This window comes from Paralichthys olivaceus, chromosome 12 (genome assembly GCF_024713975.1).
Source record: "Paralichthys olivaceus isolate ysfri-2021 chromosome 12, ASM2471397v2, whole genome shotgun sequence".
Classification (NCBI taxonomy): Eukaryota; Metazoa; Chordata; class Actinopteri; order Pleuronectiformes; family Paralichthyidae; genus Paralichthys; species Paralichthys olivaceus.
In genome coordinates this window covers 5,945,041-5,969,001 of record NC_091104.1, presented here as the reverse complement: position 1 = coordinate 5,969,001, position 23,961 = coordinate 5,945,041, and the positions used below count along the sequence as shown (strand labels likewise).

Below are 23,961 nucleotides of genomic sequence, written 5' to 3'. Positions count from 1 at the left end.
GTTTATCAGTCACACCTGTGGTCGGCCTCGTGACCTTTGAGGCTCTCGATCGGGAAAGTCCTGCCCACGTTGCTGACGAATGAAACTGTGCCAGTGATTTTTCTTCATAAGTGTCACAGATTCTTCTTTATGTGCCAACCTGCCGTCCACATATCCTTTCAATTATCTGTACCATGAATCCTTTGAGGGTCTGAGTGGACAGGTCACTAGTGTGTCGCAGGTTTAACACAACCACTCACAGTCAATTTACCAATCAACCTAATCTGCATGTCCTTGGACCGATGGAGGAAGCTGGACACGAGAAAACCTACGCAGACATGGGACGAACAAGCAAACTCCACACAGACAGACATGAGCACTGTCGCCTCTCAGCATAAAGGGAAGTTGCTGGTTTGAACTCACTTTTCTCAGGGACATTGATCCACAGAGTGGGAGCCCTGACAGAAAAGGCCTCAGGTCAGAGAGGAACTGTAATAATCCAGAAGACATGGAGGCATGAATTACAACCTCATGGGTTTCTCTTGAATAAAAAGCTTCTGATCTTTGACAGATTCCCGAGCTGCAGAAAACACGACGGACAACTGTGTTGATGTGAGGTCATAGTAAAAGCTGACGCACTTTTTACAGTTGTACCCGATGTTTTCACAGATAAGGATGTTGGCCACTTCAGGCAGTGATGCAGCACTTCTGGTTCTCACGTTGCCCAATCGACAAATATAACCCGAATATCTGAGTGATCTGTGGGGGGAAGTCCGGGCCTGTGTACGTGGGCTGGGTGACAGAACCAAGGTGCTTCAAGGTGCTGCTGTTGAACCATCAGGACCTTTGGTTGTTACCAACATCCAGCTTTTTATATCCAGTAACAACCATTGAGGAAACGTTACCTTTGGATATCTGAATTTGTTTTGTATTTGAATGCTTTTCACACAGTTTGGACCAACATGTTTGTTTGTGCCAATAAAATAACTCATCATTAACACTGGTTCTTTAATCCTTTCTATCTTTGGTGCTGTTCTGTAATTTGATTATTCTTATTATTCATTGTCTATTTTTTAAAATAAAAAACAAGGTAAAACTTGCTTTAACCTTTTTAACTACTTTGAACTGGATTTTGTTTGAAAGGTGCAACTTGAATAAAGTTTGATTGAAGGATTATTCCTCCTCATTGTCTCCACTTTTAATCAAACCCTGTGTCTTTGTCGTCGAACGCTGGTTTGACTCTGAGGCTGCTGACGGTCGTGGGTGTTTGACCCGTCGAACGCTTCTCTTCACGCCACATTCCAGCGGAGGCGTGCACGGAGCCGCGTGCTGAACTTCCTGCAGGAGAAGGAGGGTAGAGGCGTGACGTCGCTGCCCGCAGAGAGGCCCGTGCGGCGGCGGGGCGGGAGGGGGGAGAGAGGCAGCCAGAGACGCGCCGTGCGGGGACGGACGCTGCCGCTGCCGCAGAGCAGAGCAACAAGGGCACGGAACCAGCCGGCGACCGCGGCACCTTCTCCCGCAGACAACCGACACAGCAGACAGCCATAATGCGGCAGCGCCCGCCGAGCCCGGAGCTGACGTGACAGCGCACAAACCGGAGGAAGCGGCACCACCTCCCCTCCCGGTGGCCTCGGGGAGCGCGGCAGCTCGGTCGGTGTGTCTGGAGGCGGCGGCGGCGGCTGCAGACATGTCCTCGCTAACCGTGGAGGAGGAGCAGATATGGGTACCGACGCACGTCCAGGTGACGGTGCTCAGAGGCAGGGGCTTACGGGGCAAGGGCAAGCACGGCACCAGCGACGTGTACGCCATCATCCAGCTGGGGAAGGAGAAGTACTCGACCGGCGTGGTGGAGAAGACCACCGAGCCGGAGTGGAGGGAGGAGTGCTCCTTCGAGCTGCAGCCCGGCGTGCTGCAGGGCGGCGGGCGGAGCGGGTACCCGGCCGGGGGCAGCGAGCTGGTCCTCACCGTCATGCACCGGGCGCTGATCGGGCTGGACGTGTTCCTCGGCCAGGCTGTGGTTCAACTGGATGAGGTGTTCAACCAGAGCAGATGGGTGAAAAACCAGTGAGTTCATCTTCCTGTGCACGTCATGTGTGTGTCTGTGTGTGTGTCTGTGTGTGTGTGTTGTGATGTCAACCTACAGATGTGGTTGCACGAGCCTCATCTGCCTTCATCCACCTCCTCTGTCCCTCTCTGTGTTGTGTAGTTCGCTTCCCAGTTTGTTCCCAGACATAAACACAGCTGTCAAATCTGTGGTGCTGCACCAGGGCCCTGCAGACACACCCTCCCTCCTCCCACAGAAATACCAAACTAAACTCTGACCACAACACATCCCACTGAGGCTGCAGGCTCCCCCCCCCCCCATCCCCACCTCCCACTCCAGGCTGTTTGTTTTGTTGTGGCTTCTCAATAATCTGGTTTTCCCAGTGGTCCAGGCGTGACGTAGAGCCGGGTGGGATTAATGTCCTGTCCCAGTTCTCTGGGATAATCTAACAGTTTCATGATCTGTAAGCTCCAGGGTATTTTTAGAATAACATGTTTTTTGCACAGGAGCCCGACAACTGCACCACTGACGTGGACGGGCGTCAAGTTTGGACGCAGCCTAAACATTTCCACCTTTAGACGACTCCTCTTTGTGATCAATAAGCGATAAACAATGCACATTTGGATTCTGCTGCTTTACTTTAAACTAGTTTTGTTAATCCCCAACACTTTCGAACATTCCTTTCAACATCGCGTAGAGAAATGACCCGAACGTGCTGCAGGTTTGAAAGTGATTGCACAGAAATGAACTCAAGAATAATTGAGTTTTTACATTCTTAACTTAAAGGTACAGTGTGTAGAATCTAGTGTTGAAGTTTCTTGTTGCAGCTGAACACCCCTCACCTCACCCTCCCCTTCTAAACATGAGAAAGAAACTGGGGTAGCTTCGGTTTTCATAAAAACTCAAAAGGTGTTTAGTTGGTCCAGTCTGGACGAATGTAAAAAAAACATGGCAGCCTCAGTAGAGAGGGTCCACTCCATGTAAATATAAAGTATTTAAATATAAAGTATTTAAATATAAAGGGCTTTTAGATTAAATGAACTAGTGAAAACATCATGAGGATTATTCTACATTAAATTCCCTTTCACCTAAATCTTACACACTGGACCTTTAAATATTTCTCTTTGTCAGTGGAAAGATCAAACCTCCTGATTATCAGTGGGTGATTTATCCCAGTCTGATGAGTCTTTGTTGACAAAGATCAGTTTTATGTAAGTGTATGATCATCTGATCTCCTGATACTTAACCAACTATGGTTGAAATGCAGATAAACCAGATTGACACACCGTGCAGCCACTAATTGGCGGCATGGCCGGTGCCCTCACGTACACTGGGCATGTGATGTAAACAGGAATTTCTCAAACAATAGTTTGTCTCCTGTTCATGGAAACTGTTGTCTCATTGTAAGATACAGAATCTGGCTGCACAACAGCTGTTAGCAATGACAACAGGAGTAGTACGCAAAACCAGAACATGAAAGAACACAAACAACACAGTAAAGGTACGACATAGTGGTCATCAGGCACATGTTGGACAGTATCGGTGTTTTTGTGTGGAATCACAACACCCTGCTCCGTCATGACATCGTGTCGACCGAGCACAGATCAACACAGAGGTCCCTCTCACCCTCTCGTGTCTGTGGCACTTGACAGACGTGACTACCTCCCCGACCCGACTGTGCTTTCACTCAGATAGACCTGTGAACACGAGATGAAAGGAGAACCAGTCCTCTCCCGTCTGTCACCGTCGCAGCCGGTTTGCTTGAAGGTTAGAGTCTGATGTTGACGTGTCAGCAGTTCCGTGCTTTGGTACAGTCATGTGGTCTCCATGTGGTCTTCAGTGAAACACTAGCAACACTTCCAGCTGGAGCCTGAAGGATATGGATCTTTGGAGAATGATGTTGAGGCCGATATCGGTTGAGTAAAACATCCCACTCTCTGATTTTAAATCGTGCTTTGATAGGATTTGATTGACTTAAATTGAGCTTTAAACACAAGCAGCACTTCTTTAACAACATGATTCTCTTAGTCTGCCTCTGTTAAACATTTTGTAAAGTTCAGAAAGGTGCTGCCGTGAATGTGTGGATCGTGTAACACCTCATGTTTTAGCACCAGTACCCAACCTGCTAACGCTTTTGGTGACTGTCTTCACTGATCAGCAACATGAGGTAATAATAAATACACAGTGTGACTTATATTATAGAAGAGTCATAAAGTCTGTGAACTAATATGGCTAATATTAGCATCATACGTTTGCCGGCTGGTTCGACAGGAACAAGTAAAGCTACTGCAGCATTACGTTTTACGTTTGTTTATAGGCAACTGCTACCATGTTTGTGGGATTATAACGTAAAAAGCTGCAGAGTTGTTTTACGTCTGTGGTTTATTACGTTGCAAATCAAGTGCGAGTGCTTTCTTCAGGACTGTTTGCTCAAGGTGAGCTTTATTTGCATGGAGATGAATGGTGGCAGTCAAATCTGATAATAACAACAAACAGAGAAAGAAAGCAGTGAGTGCGCTGCTCAGGTGAGATGGAGGAGTGATCCCCTCAACACGACGTCACATTATTCAGTCAGATGTCTGTGAGATCGGCCTTTTAAAACGCCCTCTCCGGGCTTTTCAGGGACAGTTGTGTTTCATTTCTTACTGCGGAGGCGGAGGGCCGAGGTGTCTCTGTTAGCTCTGCCAATACTGTGTCACTCTACAGTTTGTAATATTTATAAAGCCCTTTAGAGGAAGTGGAGGCTTCAGGGTGATGTAGTGCTCACGGTCGTATATTTCAGCAAATGGAGACATTTCATGTTGAAACGTCTCCTTTCTCCGGAACCTCTGACTTATTTTATTCTCTCCAGGATTCATCAGTTTTCACACAGTGTACTTCTGAATCAGCGAGTTCCCGTCACAGTCAGCGGCAATGAAGGATGAGGCTGAATGTGGATGTGGTTATTCTGTTTTCAGTTAAGCAGTGGAGCTAATTTTAGCTTAACTAGCCGGCTTGCTACAGTTAAAACAGATGCTAACCTGCTTTGTTTTTACCATCATAACTCTTCAAGGATTGAAAGGAAATCAATTATCCGTTTGGGACTCAAACACAAAGTTAAGCACTTTGCGACTTATTGTGACTCGAGACGTTATTTGTCAGAATGTTGTTTATCAACGGAGAATTAGAAACAATTTTGATTTCTCATTTAAATACTTTATCCAACACAAATGACGAACTTTCTTAAAAATGTTCTGTAAATTTAATTTGATGGTATAATATTTGATGCAACAAACTAAATAGTCAACTCGATAATGAAAATATAATTAGGGCACAGTTTCTTCACACACAAGCGACCATGAGAGCCAAACAGCCACAGGAATGCTTTATTTAAAACATGTCTGAAGTTAATCAGTGATTGGTGCATTAAACGAAGTTAAAGTAAATAATAGCTTGGCCTCAGACGGGTGGTACAGGAGGAAGCAGTGGCCGAGATGGTTTTGCATGTGAAGCTTTCAGAGTTAGAGATTCCTGGAAAGGTGGGTGTTGGGTGAATTCCCCAAAAGGGTCTATCGGGGGGAGGAAGCTGCAAAACGTCACCAGATCTTAGCAGGCAACGCATTTTACTCTCTAAATATCAGTTGTCTCTGAGTTTTGTAACAGTTTCCTTCATAATCAAGCTTTTTCCAGACTTTTTGTTGGAGATCAGGGATTTATCACATAGTGGACAGGAAGTGGTTATATTATGATTTAGATTGACATATTGTCCGTCTGTAATAATAACAACAGTAACTTGAATTCATACCCAACATTCAAGAGACCCAAGGACAATTTGTCATCATAGAAAACCAACGTCTGATGTCGTTTTAGGCTCCGAGTGATACTGAGGCAGATCTGAGCACTGAACGTCCATCTGCTGAGTGAGGCAGAAAGACTGTGTGTGTGTGTGTGTGCGTGTGCATCCAGAAAAGTCCTCTGCTCAGAGCCGACAGACTCAATAGCTGCAGCCAAGAGAGAAAACAGTCTAATGGACATTTAAGATTATATAACAGTGAGACCTGACTCGTCATCCGCCATAAAATAAATGCTGCTGTTTGGAGGTTTCGTGCAGTAAAGACGATGAGATGCATTAAAGGTAGTTTCTGTTTTTTTTATCAGACCAGAACCACCAGAGGAGACGGATAAATCTAGGTCACTGTGACACAGCGATTTAGATTGTTTTTGTTCCTGCAGGTATAGTCAGAGCAGCTTTAGCCAACATGCTAATGTGAGCAAGGCAGCGAAGTGTAAGACAATGAGAGCAGCTATACTCAGACATGACCTGTAAAATACAGGGTTTACCCAGAGTTCACCTTTCACACATGCACAACACAGCAGGAGGTTTTCTTCGAAACTGCAGAGAGTCACCTCGTCTGGAGAAAAAATATGGAGGAACAGTTCAGTGCACGTCTGAAAGCAGATTTGTTTCCCCTCTAGATTTACCACAAATCAGATGTGATCCCAGACTCACGTAGAGGATAAAAATGAAAAATGTGATTTGCTTTAAATGAATCAATGAATCAGATACAAATATTCTTTATTAAAGAAGCTTGGTTGCCAGTTTGATGAATTGCTCAGTCAAGACCACGAACATTGGCATTAGAATTAAATGTAAGAAGAGTTAAACATAAAGAAAAGGAAACAACTTCTTCATTTTATGTTTTGTCTTATTTTTTGTTGGTTGGTTTTATTTTAAAAATGATTCCAATAGAATTTATATTATTTTGGATTATTCTCAAATCTAAAATCTGCTCAGACAGAGATTCACATTTTTATTTTTCCACGGCCTTAATTTGTTGTTTAAGCATTTAGCACAATGTTCATTGAACTCTGTGATGCAGAAATTGGCCTTGAACAAAATAATAAGTGACGTCCAAACGCATTATCCTTTTTTTATATTGTTCTCAGGAGGCCTCTGCAGGTGCAGCACCTCTGTTTGTAGGAATGACTCATTTTACTGTTGTGTAATACTGTCGGGTAAACAGCACCCATTTGTATTTCCAACATATCATTACCGTGATTTATAGACGAGGTTTATTGGAGAGTTTTTATTTTATGACTTCGTTAGTTTTCAGTTTTTCTGAACATGAAAAAAATAAACACATTGACAGAATAACGCTCCCGAGATTACAACATAACATCTTGAAGTTTTATAATCATTTTGTTAGATGAAGCACAAAAGGGAAAGTTTTGTTGTTTTCAAATGTCAAGAATGATGCATCCATCACACGCCTGTCAGCAAAGGTTCAGCAAACTGTAATTCATTAATGTTTGAAGCCGTTCCATGTTAAAACTATTCAAAGTGCACCAGCAGTTCTTGGCGTCTGCCAAAGATTGGATGGTGGTGGTGGTGGTGCCACGCTGGCTGTGGCTGTAATCAGAGGGTTGCTGGTTCGATCCCAGTCTCGCTCGTTCCTCGTGTGTGATTATCTATACAGATTTAAATTGAGACGCAGCTTCTGACACAATAAGTAAACATTTCCAGTCCCTCTATCGCTCGATCCCTGGTGTGTGGTGCGAGGACACAATGCTGGGTTGTTATTACGAGGGAAGTTAACGGCGAGGTTTGAGCTCATCGCGTCCAGATGTGGAATGTGCTCTGGGACTCGCAGCCTGTCTGCTACTTCTGCTGAGGAGGCAGGAATCCAGGCCGCGCCGTTACCCACAGTGCTCCTGGAGGGTTCGCTGGCCTAATTCAGCGAGAGACATGTAATGGGAAGTGTCAAATGAAGCTCAAATGAAGTGGCACTGTTTACCTGCCTTGAATTTTTTTCGGACACATCGAGTTTGTGCTGCTGCTCGGGAGTCGTCGAGCGTCTCTGGCTGTCGGCCGCAGCTTTTACAGTCTGTCCAGCACCGTTGGGTTTGTTTGCTGGTAACATTTCTGCTGAGTCAGCTTGTTTAATTGGCAGACAGAATATTTAAAGATCTGATGTCTCTCGGGGACTCACTTTGGACAAAGATATAACTTTGTAACCTGGTTTAAAGCTTCTGAATTTTCAGCAAATATAAAGAGAGCTGGTGTTGTGATGGTTACTGTGTTTATAAGTTTGATGAATAGTCCATGATGAGTTATTTGAGTGATATGAGGAACTGGGGATCTCATTAACATGTGGCATACATAGCACTTGTGTTGTAGTTCTTTCTCAGTGGTACAGATATTTAATCGCTGCAATAAAACGTAAAAGACCAACGTGGAAGTTTACACAGTGCACTCGGCTTGTTTTTGGGAAAAGGCGACAGACACCAACTGTCTCTGTAGCGTTTCGAGGGTTGTTCTCTTCACGGCAACAACAAGAAGACAATAACCAAGATGGTTTTAAGGGAAATTTCACCAGTAGACTCCAGCATCTGCTTCTTCACATGACACCTCCTTTGCTTCCCCGATATCTGGGGATTCACAGAACTGGAAGCAGCTGTCACCTCACATATTTATGGTTGTCTCAGACTGAGCGGTGACAAACTATCTCTGCTGAAGAAAAGTGTATCTCAGAGCAATCTAACCTGAAATTCCAACATGAACAAGACGCTAAATTCCTCAGCTGACACAGATCCTTTGCCCTTGGCACCACTTTTACCTCAGAGAGCCTCTCTTGTCTGGCTCTGATGCCACCCAGGCTCACAGATCCCCACAGAGACCCAGCACACGCTGGATAAAATAAGCTGATAGCCTACTTGTCTCGTTATTCCAGCCCCGTCCTGCCTCGGAGGCTGGTTTCTACAGGGATCTACTTGCTCCACAGAAGACGTGTACTTTGCAAGCTGAAGACTAACACGGCAGCTGGAAGAGAAAATAAAAACCCTCCTATCTCCTCCTCAGTGAGCAGGCCGAGATGAGGAGATGGTGTCACGCTGGGACGGGGTGGAGGGTTGTGATTTCCTGTTTTTGCAAGATGGGGAAGCAGATATCCTGTCATGCTCTGCAGCTCTGGAATGGGATTGTGCATTAAAAACAACTCATGCTCACAAATCAGTTTGAACATTTGGTTATTGCGGATCGGTGTTTATTACCCACAATGCTTCACAGTGACGGGTCAACAGCCTGGTGGAAGTGTGCAGTCCTCTTCTGTGACAGACTGTTCTGCACGAGTGCACAGGCTGTTTTTGTTCTGCGCTGCAGTTTCTGTATTAAGGCTTCACGTTTACTTTTTTATATACGTTCACATTCTTCGTCGTCAGGCTTGTTCATGCGTTACGTGACCCACAAGCCCAGGTGCACATGTATAAATAGGCCTTTGCATCGTCTTCAAAATGCGTGGATGATGAAAAAGAGCTTACGAGATGGTACGAGTCAGCAGAAGCAAATGATCTCCTCTGTTTTATTTCCTGTTATTCAGCCGACAAAGGTCGAATTAAAAAAGACAAAAAAGCAAATAAATCACAAAATTGGAGGTTTGTGTCAGTAGAGTCTTTGGAGCGAGACTAACAATAGTTACAATGTGTGGACGGGGAAATCAATGCTGGCGGCTGTAGTAGTAAGTTGACGTTTGCAGGAGAAAACCCTCACATCGCTCCCTGGTCCCGTGTTTGGAATGTGAGCCCCACCTCGGCTGCAGGGAGTTGGCCAGGGCTCTGTCAGACGGAGGACTGATACTATTGTTGGAGCATCGGTGTGAAACTGGAGTCCACACCTAACAGGCAACTGAGGCAGCGAATACAATTGTAGTCGCAGGAGCAAGAGCCGACACAAAGCAAAAATATTTGTGCTGCTTCCAAATAATAAAAAAAAAAAAAGAAAAGAAAGGAAGAGAACAAACCGGTTTAAAGCTCAGGAATTTACTTTGCTTACTCATTGCTTGATAATCTGCTCACAGGATTTGATTTGACGAGATTTTAATACTTAACTGGATTAATATAATCTAAGAATGATGGTCAGCCTCTGTCAAGTTTGACAAATGCAAAAACTTCACCGCTGCTTGTTTTATACATGGGAGTGTCGGTCCTCCTCTTGTTTCCCCTTTTGACGCGTATAAATGACATGTGGGTTTGTTAACGTGTATTTATGTGACGCGATGTTTTGTTCTGGTGCGGCTATGAAAAGCAGCAGCAGCATTCCTCTCCTCTGTCCTGCGGCTCCACCTGCTTGTTATTTCTGCGTTGCTCTGGAAGCTCTGGAGTTTGTTTTGCTAAGTGTTTTTCGTGGCCGCGGAGTTTCGTTGGTGTCACAGTGTTTTCAGGGCTGAAGTCGAGGTCGGTGGCTGGATGATGATGATGATGATGATTATATGACAACCTACTAATATGTGTGTTCGTTGGAGCAGAGTTTTCTTGTCTCTTTTAATTTGTGATCAAACAAAACCAAAATGAACCTGGAAATAAAGCCACTGACTTTGTATAAGACTTCGTAGTCTCAAAGGCTTTTATCAAATCTCTGCAGTTTTATTTTTTTTTGTCCTCATTCCTTTGCAGCCAAAAGTAAGCTACACATGTAACTTATCATTTTTTCAGTTCAACAAAGTATAAAGCTGCCTGGAACCTCAAAAATTCCAAAAATGTCTGTAAGTTCAAATAGAAAAAAAAAAAAAACCTTTAGCAAGAATCTCTCAAAATATTATGGTGAGACTGCTCAGGGTTGTAAAAACGTTGTTTCACTCTCTCTGCAGCAGAAACTTGTTTAATAAACCTGCACCATGTGTATTTAAGGGATTTTCTCACAACTACAGATGTGATTCATATTGTACAGAATCCCATAGTAACAGCTCTTTAGTTTCCTTTCATGTTGGAGCTTTCATCTCTCAGCTTTTACCTTTTAACCTCTTGTAACATTTCGCAGTCGCACATTTGACGTTCCACAACATGACATTTAGATTTTCTTGCTAACTCGACAGAACAGGATATTGCAGTCGTCCCTGAAGTGTTACTTTCCCTCCCACGTATATCTCTGACATCCTGTGTTATATTTCTGCATTAAAGTTGTATATAGTTCTGAGTTTTACCAACGCACGACCTGTAATTGAAATCAATGTCAAAGAAACAAATAATGCACATTTAGGGACCTGACATCTATGTGTGTGTGGAATCTGGTGCAGCGTGATTGAATTTATATTGGGCCTTGGTGGAGGTGCTTATATAACTAGAGTGCCATTCTAGTTATATGATGTCACGAAGCTACAGAACATGAACTTGTACCAGAGAATGATTGTGAATTTGGGCAGGTGTTTGTCACTCAGCCTCTCGATGCAGGAACTCGGAGTCGCTGTGGTCGAGGCGTTATTTGAAAATAGCCCGGCAGCACAGGAAGTGAAAAAATAAAAGTAGGTCTTGGCTCTTGGTTTGTCTTTCTGTCGCTGCAACGCAAAACTCCCTGTTGGCATCAGGTGTCGGAAACGTGTGCTCGCTGGGGGAATTTTCCTCTTTTTCTTTTAAAACCAGTCACAACAGACCAGATGAGACTTTCCCATGAGTCACAGGGAGGTGTCATCGTGTCATTGTTCCTCGCAGCAGGAGCAGGGTTTCTAAGAACTGCTGCTCTGTGCAGTGAAGGAATTCAGAGGAGGGGGAGAATCAGTTTTTACGGAGGGTCTGTTGTTATATGTAGGACACGCACTGTTAAATCAGAGATGGCCATTGTTTTACTTCTTTGTTCTTGTTTAACACAGAATGATTAAAAAACAAGAGGCCTCCCCAAGGCATTGTGGGATGTTTGACCACACACAGCTGTGTGTTAGTGTGTTAGTAGGGCAGAGAGACACACACACACACACACACACACACACACACACACACACACACACACACACACACACGACATTTTGGCCCATTTTATAATTACAACAGAATAAATCTTGTTACTTTATGACCCCACTCGCCAAACTGACTCATGACTCAAGTTGAGTTTTGTGTGTGTTTAAAAAAAAAAAAGAAAAGAAAAAACAATAAATGTGTATTTTAATATAATTTAATTATGAGAACACTGAAGAATTTAATGTCAGTTTTAATATTGGAGGAGTGAGAGGTCGACAGTCACTGTAACATCTCCAATTATTTCCCTCTAAATGTTTCTTAAATCAGAAACACTGGAGTTTCTAATATCACTTTTTAAATGACTTGAGCTTTGACTCTGATAAAATCAATGAGACACGTCTAAACACTACATTACCCATGATCCTCGACAGCCATGGAGAAGAAGTCACTCACAAAGCAGAGTGGTGATGAATTCAAACAACTTTTCTTATGTAGTTATTGATCTTTAACAGAGATTGAAGCTGTCGAGGAGTTCCACCTGTTGAGTCATGTTGTGTTTGGGAATAACATCTTTTTAATATATAATTTATTTTAAGTTTAAACACTGACTTTTTCTCCTGAGTCAAAGTTGAAAGGATAAACACTTAAAAAACATTGAACAGATCTGAGGAGGATAAATGAAACCCCCACACTCTGCTTCCTCGCTGCTTTTTGTTATATTGCCATTGATCAAACTTATATTCTGATAGTGACTGATGTTGTTTTATTGCCTCGGCCCTCACACCGTGGCTTATGAGAGAACGACATCAACTTTACAATGATAGAAACTCATATTTCAGAAGCTGAAACCAGAAATCATTCTGCATTTTACTTGATAAATGACTCAAACAGTGAATCAATAATCAGAATCGCTGCTGATTAATTATATCGACTTGTCAGACGGCTACAGGGAAACACTTTAAAATGTTAAATGTTTTCTGTTGCAGGTGGTACAGACTCAACTCCAAGACGGGGAAGAAGGAGAAGGAGCGAGGAGACATTCAAGTCACCGTCCAGTTCACCAGAAACAACCTGACAGCCAGCATGTACGACCTCGTGATGAAGGACAAAGGCACCTCCACCTTCAATAAGCTCAAAGAACGCATGAGGGGGAAGAGGAGATCCAGTGAGGAGGACTCCTCCTCGGCCGTCCAGACAAGTGGAAACGGGTCCTTGTATCGGATGCGTCACCGGCTGCCGAGCGATGGAGGAGGCGAGGAGGAATACGAGGACGACGAGGGGGGCGAGGCCCGGCGGAGCAAGATGAGGACCTTCTTCCTGAGAGGGAAGCTGAGGAAGTCGTCGGACACTCGCTCCAGCACATCTCTCGGCTCAGAGAGCAGCGAGTCGTCGCGGGGCGGGAGCCTCAGTCCCACAGCGGGGATCAGTGTGGTGGTTTCTGACCTGTCCAACTCCCCCAGTAACAGCAGCAACCTGACGGCAGACAACTCCCCAGGTGAGAATCCCCAGAGGATAGACCATGTTTGGATTCACATTCAGTCCAACGGTAGATTTCAGTGAGAGGCCACAAATAATCCACTTTTTTTCCCTTTAATTTTATGTTCTTATTATTTCTTTACTATATTTGTATTAGATTCTGTTTGAGCTAATTCATTAGCGTGATCATAATAATAATAATACATTGGTTCATATTTGTAAAACTTAAAAACCATCACGACAGAGAAAATGCTGTGTCCTTATCCTCCAGCTGGACGACCATAGTGTTGCTGCAATCAGCTCACAAAGTGAAAATAAATTGGGGGAACGTGTGCGTCTCCACTTCACAATAGACCCACAAAGACTTAATTAAATGTGAGTGAAAATACTCCATGTGGAGCTGCTGTGTTTTGACAGCCGTGTGGATTTTGCGGAGGTTCGAGCTCCTCTGAGTCTCGTCTGCTTTGTTAAATCGCCTGATTGCAGAGTTAGAGAGAGAGAGAGAGACTGACTCTGCACAGTGAAGCACAGAGCAACAGTTCCCATTATACTAGAACTGAGTAATCACACAGAGGTGAATTAATCCAGAGATTCTGACCCACCCTGCTGTGAAAGGCAAAGACATTACAATGTTTTATCACCCGACTTAGCTGCCTGTAAATTAAATTTAGCAAAGCCATTGATTACCTGCCTCCATTTCCCCCCATCTCCGTTTCTCTCCTCTCTTTTGCAGAGCACACATACACGTCGCCCAAGTCGCCCTCGCTCAGATGTGACTCCGGTGACGAGGCCGGTGAGATCACCATAGCAGTGCCTCAGCCCACTGTGTGCGTTAACGGAAGCCATGCTTACAAAGTCCAGCCCCTGGACCCAGGCTCAGGAAAACCCGTCAACTCCTTAGGCCTGGGACTGTTGCAGAAGTCTTTGCCCGTGTCAGTGTCGCTACAGAACCTCAACCCGCAGGCGTCCGCAGACCCCCACAAAGCCCCTGTGGGCGACGGGCGCCGCTGGTCCTTTGACAAACCCGGCGAGGAGGAAAAGGCAGCCATAGCAGCGGCTCTGGAGCAAAGAGGCCCCATGCAGGGTGAGGAGGAAGAGGAGCGTTTGGGACAGGCGGCTCTGTCAGACAGCCAGGGGAAGAAGCAGAGGAGGAACTTGTTCCCCCACGGGAGGAGTGATTCTGCTGGGAAAGGGCAGAGTCAGGTCAAGGACGGGTCGGAGGAGGGCCCCGCTGCCACTGAGGAGAAACACAAGGGCTGGTTTGGATCTAAGGACTCAAACAGCAAACCAAGGTGAGAGACACACTGTGAACACAGAGACAACTCATCACACACTGATGGGTTCAGCAGGTGATGAGTTATCTTACATCACATTTCAGTATAAATATGATTTACATCAATGTGGTGAAAAGCAGCTTACGTGCTCTTGAGCCCGTTAAGAGTTTGAACCTGCACCGTTAAGAGTCCCCTGCATCTCCGCTCGAACACTCAGGTCCTATCGCATGTGATCTGTGTACTTGAGTTGTATTCTGGTTTTAAAAAAATGCTGGCGTGAAGGAATGTGTTTGAGGTGCAGGCTGACGCATTGGCAGCAACGTTTAAACACAACTTTGCTCAAGTTGTTGATGAACTGTGAATTCGGAGGCGTTTTGAAGCCTTGAATTAAAAAAAAAATTACAGGTAAATGCCTTAAACCCTAAAATACATAAAGGATAGAATCGGTTCAGTGCTAAAATTGAAATCTTCACCATGAGACTGTAAAGATGGACCACACGTCTCCACTTCCTCCCACCATCCAGCAATCAAGCCAAAATATCCAACGTTTACTTTGACTTTTTAGTTTGCTCCATGTCCCATCTGCTAACATGGAGGTTTAGCAGGGTTCTTAACCTATACTGCAGCCAGCCACCAGGGGGCGAATGAGACGCATTGGCTTCACTTTTAGGGAGCTGTCGTGTCCTCCATCTTTATATATACAGTCATAACATGGTTAGCCTAGCTTAGCATAAGAACTGTAAACAGGGAAATGGCTAATCTGACCAACACCATTAAATCCCAGAGATTAGAACCTATTTTAATAATTTAAAGACAAATATTCTGAGCACAAGGATCGAGTAAAGTTGTGTTTTCTCAAATAAAACTTAAAGACGTAAATTCTTAAAATGCCCCCTGGTCCCCGAGGGTTCAGTTTCAAACTCCGTGTCCATGGTGTCGTTACGTCGAACACGTATCATGGTGGTTGTTTACTTTCCACTTCCTGCGTGCCAGCATGGCGGCAAGACGCTGCCTCCAGCTCTGTGCGCGTCTGTCCTCGGCCCCTGGTGTCTCAGTCTCTGGTTACAGCAGGTCTCTGCAATGCAGATGGAGGACGGAGCTGCTCTCGTGAAATTAGCTCCATCAAGCTTGAAGCGTCGCAAACGCTGTAACACGGTTCAGTGAGAATGTCAGTTTCATAGGAAAGATGAGGATGTGGGCTGGAACAAGTATTGGTCTCTTGTGGTGTGTGTGTGTGTGTGTGTGTGTGTGTGTGTGTGTGTGTGTGTGTGTGTGTGTGTGTGTGTCTGTGTGTGTGTGTGTGTGTGTGTGTGTGTGTACAATCTGAAGTGGGTAATTTAATTGGGAGCTGTCGCCTGCTGTTCCATACGTTCTCCCTCTTCTTTGTGTTGGTTTCTAATATGAATCAAATCTTTACTCCAGTTCTCCAAAAACCCTTATTGACAATTATTTAAATTTTTTTATCAGTTCACTGACCCAAGACAAGAAAGAAAAAAAACAAGCACACAGTCATAATATTTCCATCCACAACAGAATAATGGTCTGATAAGCACCTGCTGATTGAAGCGAGGTCAGCTGTTCTGGACCATAGTACACTCAATACCTTTCTGCCAGCGCTGTAACTTTACGTTTTCATCGCTTACACAACCACATGCTCAGATCCTCAGAGGGGGAGAGGTGCCAAGTTGGCAGCGGTAGCACAAAGTAATCACTACACCCAGCTGCATCTCCCGCAAAATATCAGGGAAAACAAAGGTGAGGCTCAGAAATACGTGTTTTAGATGCATAGATATACAAAAACAAGTATGAGGCAACTAATACAGTTACAGATGAGGACATTTTGAGATTATAAAATGTTTCCAGTTACTCTGACAGCTGGTTTTAGTTTGTAGAGACTCTGGTTTATAAGCAACAAAACCACCAGCGATCGAATCAAATAAGAAAAGGTAAAGGTCCAGTGTGTAAGATTTAGGTGAAAGAGATCTAATTTAATATAAAATACTCCTTGTGATGTTTTCTAGATGTCACTAAATTCTACACACTGAACCTTTAAGGGAATTAAAACGACTTTACATTTTTATTTAAGTCAAAACTGTTTTAGAACCCGACCCGATGTATCAGTTGTCGGGGATGTGTGTGTATTTCTGTTTTTATTTATAGATATTTATGATAAAGTTTATGGTTTAATGTTAAACATCAGACCTCACTTAGGTATTGGAATTTTTTTACTCCTTAATATTGCACCTGCCCCCAAAAAAATCCATATTGTTCGGGCTCTATACTGTTTATATACACAAGCAGTGAGTAAAAATACTGGGTAAAGATGTGAAATGAGACAGAAAACCTTCTGCAGACGTACAGTCGTGTGTCCTCACTAATCACGAGGACTTTGTGCGTTTCCTTTCACAGCCTGGTGGTGTCACCTAAACTAGACCCCACCACTGATCCCCTCCCCTCTAGTAACCACCCCTCGAGTCCCCCGGTCGATCTTACCTCTCCGGTTTCTCCGCTGCATCACACTAACCCCTTCTGCCGCTCACAGACCTCACCACCTCCCCTATCCCCCTGCAACCCTTTCTTCTCCGTCCTCCAGCACAACCCTTTCTATGACGACGTGCTAACCACTCAGCCCCCAACACCCCCATTGCCTCCTCTGCCCTATCTCTCCAGCTCCCGGCCCCCCATAGCTCAGCTCTTTCCGCAGGCGAGCAACCCCAACCACACTCTGACCCACGACAGCCCAACCACAGAGGACTCCTTCGTTGGCACAGATGTTGCAACGAGTGACCGGATGGCCGAAGTTGAGAAACATTTAGGCAAGGAGTTCTCCGACACTTTTATGTCCGCTGGGCAGCCGGAGCCAGATTCAGAGTGGGACGAGTCTTTTGAAGCGTTTGCAGCTGGCAGGCTGCAGTCTCCAGAGGACCTGAGCACAGATTGCAAAACACAGCAAAACAAGCCCAGTGACCATCCACTGGAAAACTGCAATAATAAAGAAACATTACTCTCCATAACGGATCAGAACACGAGTGTAAATGACGCACTACGTCACCAACCCTGCAGAAAAGACCCGTCCCAAGAAGACACTGACGCATTTGCACAGTTCCTTGAAACAATCCCAGAACACATCAACTCTGAGAGCGACAACACAACTTTGAATCCTGCTGATCTATCAAACCTTGATGCTTGCACGGAAACTAATCGAGCTAACAGTACCACTAACACAAATATACCCAACACTAACATGCACCAGACCCCCTGTAACACTTCATCCACACAGCTCAACAGCAGCTCCCTGGATCCTGCTTCGTCGGGTCTCGGCAGCTCGGTCGAGGACGAGTTCCTCTCCTGTCTTTCTTCTTATCCCGATAAATTATCTGCATCCTCCTTCGAGGAAGCTGAGGCACGGAACTTTGAGAGCAACATCCAACATCCAGAGTCCGCCGTGTCTCAAAATCCAAAGCCCTCAGAATCTGAAGATGACATTAGCAACAGGTCAAATGATTGGACGGCGTTTGATGTCGCACAGCAAACTGTTATCCAGCCGCAGGATAGGGAAGGAGGTCCTGACACTTCAGAGGCACCGCAGTCCCCATTGATTCCACATCAGGAGCTCGAGTTCACGAGAGAGACACAAAGAGAAAGTGCAGATACCGAGACGCTTAACATTTCCAACGACTTGCTGCCGAAGCTCTCTGAACTACAACTGGAATCCAACGTCTCTTTACCGTCTGATGATGAAAGTGCAGGAAAAGGCCCCGATTTGTTTGAAAGCTCTTTAGTGGATTTCTCTGAGGAGTTTGATGATAGTTCTGACAACAACAATAAACATGTGAACATCCTCGTGACTCCAGACGACGAATTCTCCTCCACACTCCCATCGTTATACATCCTGACCTCCTCCCCTGATCTGAAGCAGCGTTTGTTGGACACCAGTTTAGGGCGTCGGGAGGCGAGCCGGTCCACTCCAGTCTCATTTGGGGCTTTCGGTGAAACCAGACCCGGCCTCGACCTCGACAGCACACTGTTGCACACTCAGGTGTCTGATCAGAGCTCCAGCAGCTTCCTACAAAGTCTTTATGTCAGCACTGACTCGCAAGATTACCAGACTTGTGCCTCTCACCCGTCCTCCAGCGTCTCTGAGTTCGAAGAGACGCTCTGCGGTGAGCTGAGCGACATTCAGACAACTGCTGACGCTGCTTTGGGCCGAGAAGAGTCCACCAGTGCATCCACGTCGTCGAACAGAGAAATCAACCAAACCGACAGATTTGAAGAATCCCGTCGTGGAGGCGATGACGGGACAAAGTTCTCGATGGGGGATGATTTTGGTCTAGAAGTTCTCCCTGCAGCACTTAAAGACTCCGAGGACAGCTGCGGTCCAAAGACGCTCGATGAAGAAGGTGAGGAAAACCAAAGCAGTGTCTTCGATGACGAGTTCTCAAGATACACTCAAACCCAGTCTGCCACACTACACCGCTCCCACTCTGAGGGAACCCTGACGCCCGGCTTTGACGAACTCCTCCTGCCCTCCTTCGGGAGCGACCCCGGTGCGATACAGGAGTCCTCCTCGGCTCAACCAGACCCCACCCTCCCTTCTCTGACCTCCTTTGCTCCCTCTCTAACTCCTAGTAGCTCCCATGTAGTGCTCTGCTCCTTCCCTCCCCTTGCCAGTGCGTTGGTGAAGTCACCGCCCAGCACGGCACAAGCTGCCGTGCCAGAGCCTGAGGAGACGCAGGAGCAGCAGCAGGAGGCAGCCAGTCAGCAGAACAGGTGAGGTTGCACATGCTCGGTGAGAAGGTGGAGGGGATCCAGCTTCCAGAATTTTCTATCCTGTCGTCTTCTTCAGTCTTCTTCTGCCGCTCCGCTTCTGCCGAGTCACCAGCTCTCAAGGGGTTTTTTCCTTTTGTGGTGTGACCTTCTCTTTTTCATCTCACACACACACACACTGACGTTAACAGGACTCCTCTGCAGGTGTCTTGTGTGTGGTGACAGGAGGGGAAACAGAGCCTCAGGCCAATTAGCAGTTATTATTTTGCCCTGATTATTTCCACACACACACACACACACACACACAAACCTCCCCACAGGGCTGGCAGCCACACTCATTTGCCAAAACCTCCACCAGAAACCAGGCTGGATTCGAGGCAAACAAGGTGTTGTTGTGTCACTGATAGCATTTCCTTTTCACCTCGGGGTAATAACACATTTAACACACTTCTCCTTGTTTGATTGCACCAACGCATGCAATTAAGTCTTTCAGTTTCGAGCTCATTTAATTTCAATTTTCACCAGCGTTTCCTTCAGCGAGGACTCTCACCCTGTCTAACCTGCATCCATGTCTGGTGTCACGCTGCAGGTCTACAGAGCAGTCTGCTATAAGATAATGATGAAACCTGTAAATGTAAAACCAGCGCTGTCGCAGCATGAAGTAAAATAAGGTTCCTTCTAAATGTAGGTCACCGACACAGGAAGTTGTTTTTCCTGTTATTGTAATATTGTAATTTGAGAATGTCCCTCATGCTGGCCTGAACTGAAGTAATAAGACGGTGGCGTGTTTGAACCCATGTCAAATATTTCAGAACATTGACAATATTTCTCCGATGTCGTGACGCTTCCCAAAGGAAATCAGGGTTGTGTTACGTGTAATTTTCAGAATAAAGCAATGTCGGTGTCACCACAAAAAAGCTGACATTTGAGCCATCTCAGAAAAAAATCGAATACATTTGGTGAAATAGAAATATGTTGTCATCGTTCTTGATCCTGTTTATCATCTTATGTAACTGAAATACATTTGTTTGAATTTCATTTGAATCATCTTGAGACTGCGAGAAATGGTCCAGAGCTCCAGAAAAAAGTTGTAGTCGAATCTTGACGGAGGAAGGAAAAATTAATGTCAACACTTTATTCTCTAAATTCAGTTCCTCTTCATCCGTTCAACTTTGAAAGATCATGTCACACAAAGATCCAAATGACTATAGACCTGCAGCGCGGTGACCAGGCCGGGTTCCTTACATCACTTAAAGTCACCTGTTGAACAAAGGTGTTGCCGCTGTATCACGTGTAATACCTGACTCTATGTACTGTATGTATTTCTGGCTGTTGTCCCGTCCAGCCCCCACCCAGTGAGGCCCCTGACCACTGCCGTGCTGGCTGAGGAGAAGCGGACTGAGGGCCGGTCAGTGCTGGCCACCGGCCTGGAGAAGCTCAAGTCCACCATCCACCCAGGGAGGAGCAGCCAGATCAGCGAGACGGAGACGGACCGGAGGAAGGTGCAGTACATCCGTCATTTTAATATCGAGAGTAAAACTGCAATACAGTAGAGAAAAGTCATGGAAAGTGTTACGAGGCACTATACTTTCATAACTTACAGATGAGTCATTGTGCTTAAAGTATAATTAAAGTTTGATAAATTAAATCCACTACTCAGTAGAGTGGACATCTCCACCAAGGCCCAACTGTCTCCTTAAATTAAATCAAGCTGCAACAAATCACACTCAGAAGTCAGTCCCACAAATGTCCGATGTTTTGTTTTCAGATGACTGGATCTGCCCCTTCGTCCAGGTTCTTTCTTCTTTCTCGATCTTTTCATCCTGTTTTCTTGAAATCTCTTCAGTAGTTTTTGCTTCTGACAAACATAAACAAACCAGAACCAAACGGCCAGGGGGTGAAAACATAACCATCGCACCGCTCTTATCGTTTGTTGCTTCCCTCTCTCTGCCCCCAGTCTCTGACCGAGGGGGCGGGATCGTACTACCACCTGACCCACAGCGAACTGGTCGCCCTGCTGGTGCAGCGGGAGGCGGAGCTGCGGCGGCAGAAGGCGGAGTTCGAGCATCAGAGGGTCCTGCTGGCCAAGCGGGAGGTGGAGCTGAGGAGGCTGAAGCCGCAGGTCCGAGATCTGGAGGACTACATCGACACGCTGCTGGTGCGCATCATGGAGCAGAAGCCCACGCTCCTGCAAGTGCGCTCCAAGTTAAAGTGACGAAGGATTTTGCAGTCCAATCCTCATCCGTTCACTCTTAACCTCCACAACAGCTCTTTAGTCTTTTCACTGCTACGCTGTCCTTTTTGATACCAATATTTAGGCACCGAGAGATGTCGAGGCGTCGTGTTCCGGCCGGCGTGCTTTACTGCGCTGTAACATCCTCGTCTAAAGGTGGCTGGGGCGGTTCTGAATGTAGCGGGTCCTCAGGTTGTTTTCAGGTTCACATGGCAAGTTGGGTTTTTTTTTTAACGCTCACAGAGGAGTGAGCGGGTCTAAAGACCAGGTTCTTCTTCGGTTCCTCCTTTTCACCTTACGTCTCACTTCTATCACCTTAACACGAGAGAGAGAGGGACTGGAGAGGTTTCAGTCCATAGCAACGCACGAACAACTAACATCGCACTCGTCCATTAAATGCAGATTGTTGCATCTGTTCCAGATTCCAAAGACGAACATAACTTTTTAGATTCATGTCCTTCTTTGAGACAGACATTGGTTTCGGTTTATTTCAGTGCAGCATGAAAATCAGTGTGTGGAGACTTGAAACCAGCTCGAGAAGAGAAACATCTTCTCAGTTTTGTCCTTTTTTGTTTCTTCGCTGTGAACTTCAGAACAGGAGCTGTTCGACCTGCCAGATATTTTTCAATTCGTGGATCAATCAGTAGCTCTACAAAAAGTCAGAAATGGATGATCAATGTCATAATTTGTCTGTGAGGTGACGTCCTAAACATTCCTGTTTTGTTAGAGTCACACTTCAAAACAAAGAGATATTGATTTTACTGTAAAAGTTCAATTCAAAATTGAGAAGCATAAACAATAAATTAAAACATTAATAGATTAGGAAAAAAATCAGTGGAACACCTAACACCTCTGAAAAACTTATAAGTAAAGGCAACAAAATAATTAGTCCCATTAGTTTCAAATATCTGCAAGTAATCTTTCTTGCTTAACTGAAATGAACTGGAGCCAGTAGCTGCCTTGAAGGACGGAAAGTTGAGCTGAAATTGATTAATTGCTTAATTTAGTTTTTAAAAATATTTGGTGAATTCTCTAATTCTAAAAAATAGTTTCTGGTCTAAAGAAAAATGAATCGTTATTTGTAGAATCATCTCCCTGATGCACAGTTTCTATTTAATGGGTCAAAACATGTAAAACCATCAGTGTGTTTCTGATCACGACAATCTTTTGCAGATGTTTGTTGTTATGGATCGACTCTCTACAGACGCATCGAGTTCTGTGACCGGTTTTAGAAAACTACAAAACCAAATGAGCGGCGTGAGAGCTCGGCCTCGCCACCTGCACGTTACCGGGAAGTGATTGTAGCGTACGAATGTTCAAAAGTGTTCTTAGCCAACAGGTGAAGGGTTTTCATTTCCTACGCAGGACATGTGGTGTTTATGCTTGTTTTTTCCTCTTGAAATTACCCATAATGCTCAGCCACATAAGCTAACTGGTGGTCATATGGGTCACGGTGTTATCAGGCGAAGACGGCATCACTCAGTATCGCCGCAGCTCCTCGGATCTCATGCTTCTGCCTTCTGCCCATGTGCTCGTTATCGACACGGCTCCGATGTGCTGGTACTTGACTCCCACTCCCCCAGTGTCTGTGTGTCACATCCGCTTCGCCTCAGGCACGCATAGCGCTACAGCTTCCAGGTGTTTATAAAGGGATATATACCACACGTTACAGCATATATTGCCGTATTGAAATGCCAAACACTGCCTTATTTTTTGCTTTGTTTTGAAGCTCATTAAGAATCAAGCACTTCATTTTGCTCGTCGGGGCTCGGGGCTGGTTTTGAAAAAGAAAAGCCATCTGTTCACCCATTTTTTTTTCCTTCTGATGCTTTGTTATGATATTGTTTGGATCACTGCACAAAAATAAATTGTATGCATACCAGTAGAAACCGAGCGGAACAGGGATTTCCTGTGACATGCCAAAAAAAAGCCTTGAAACTTAATCTATGGAGCAGATTGATACACCATGAAGTATTCTGATATTCTGATATGATGCCACTTTTAACAGCATTCGTGGATGTTCTTGCACTATTCAACCATCAGAACATGACTCTACTGTACCTGTCCGATGTCGGTATAGTTAGATCTACTTTACACCCTACTGCACTTTCTAATCGCTCTGTGATTTTAGCACTCGGCCTTTGACACCACGACAACGACTAGCCAGTGAGCTTGAAGCGTTACAAACTCGTCCATCACCGTCTTTCCATCTCAGTTCTCGCTATGCGACGGCAATATCAAGTGCGTAGATGACTGTAGAGACATATTCAGTGTGACTCGGCACTTTCGCAGCGCAGTCCTCTTCCACGTCTTCCATTTTGAAAAAGGTTTTAATTTAAATTGATTGTTCCTTGTCCTTGATTGTGTAGCCAGTGGAATGTGCGTAAGGTAGTATGTAAGATTGGAAAGTTTACAACTCGTGATGCAATTCTGTTTCACAAATTTTGTATATTTAATAAAGAATATTTTGTGTTTCTTGCTCACTA

General features: G+C 45.0%; 1 protein-coding gene across 2 annotated transcripts; it reads left to right on the top strand.

Annotated features, from left to right (window-relative positions):
• Positions 1 to 1,351: 1,351 nt before the first annotated feature.
• Positions 1,352 to 23,961, top strand: rab11fip5a (RAB11 family interacting protein 5a (class I)). 2 transcript variants are annotated; one of them, XM_020098138.2, is made up of 6 exons: positions 1,352 to 2,043; positions 12,712 to 13,220; positions 13,935 to 14,493; positions 16,885 to 19,245; positions 20,588 to 20,744; positions 21,200 to 23,961. In XM_020098138.2, exons 1-6 carry the CDS (start codon positions 1,667 to 1,669, stop codon positions 21,455 to 21,457), a joined length of 4,221 nt encoding a protein of 1,406 aa, XP_019953697.2. In that variant the 5' UTR covers positions 1,352 to 1,666; the 3' UTR covers positions 21,458 to 23,961. The 2 variants fall into 2 exon arrangements, with proteins under 2 accessions (XP_019953697.2, XP_019953696.2); XM_020098137.2 differs by having other exon boundaries at positions 1,365 to 2,043; positions 17,146 to 19,245.

Coding starts and splice junctions, on each gene's coding strand:
- rab11fip5a (XM_020098138.2), top strand. CDS start 1,667: ATGTCCTCGCTAACCGTGGAGGAGGAGCAGATATGGGTACCGACGCAC. Junction 14,494..16,884: donor GACTCAAACAGCAAACCAAG/GTGAGAGACACA, acceptor TTCCTTTCACAG/CCTGGTGGTGTCACCTAAAC. Junction 20,745..21,199: donor CGGAGACGGACCGGAGGAAG/GTGCAGTACATC, acceptor CTCTGCCCCCAG/TCTCTGACCGAGGGGGCGGG.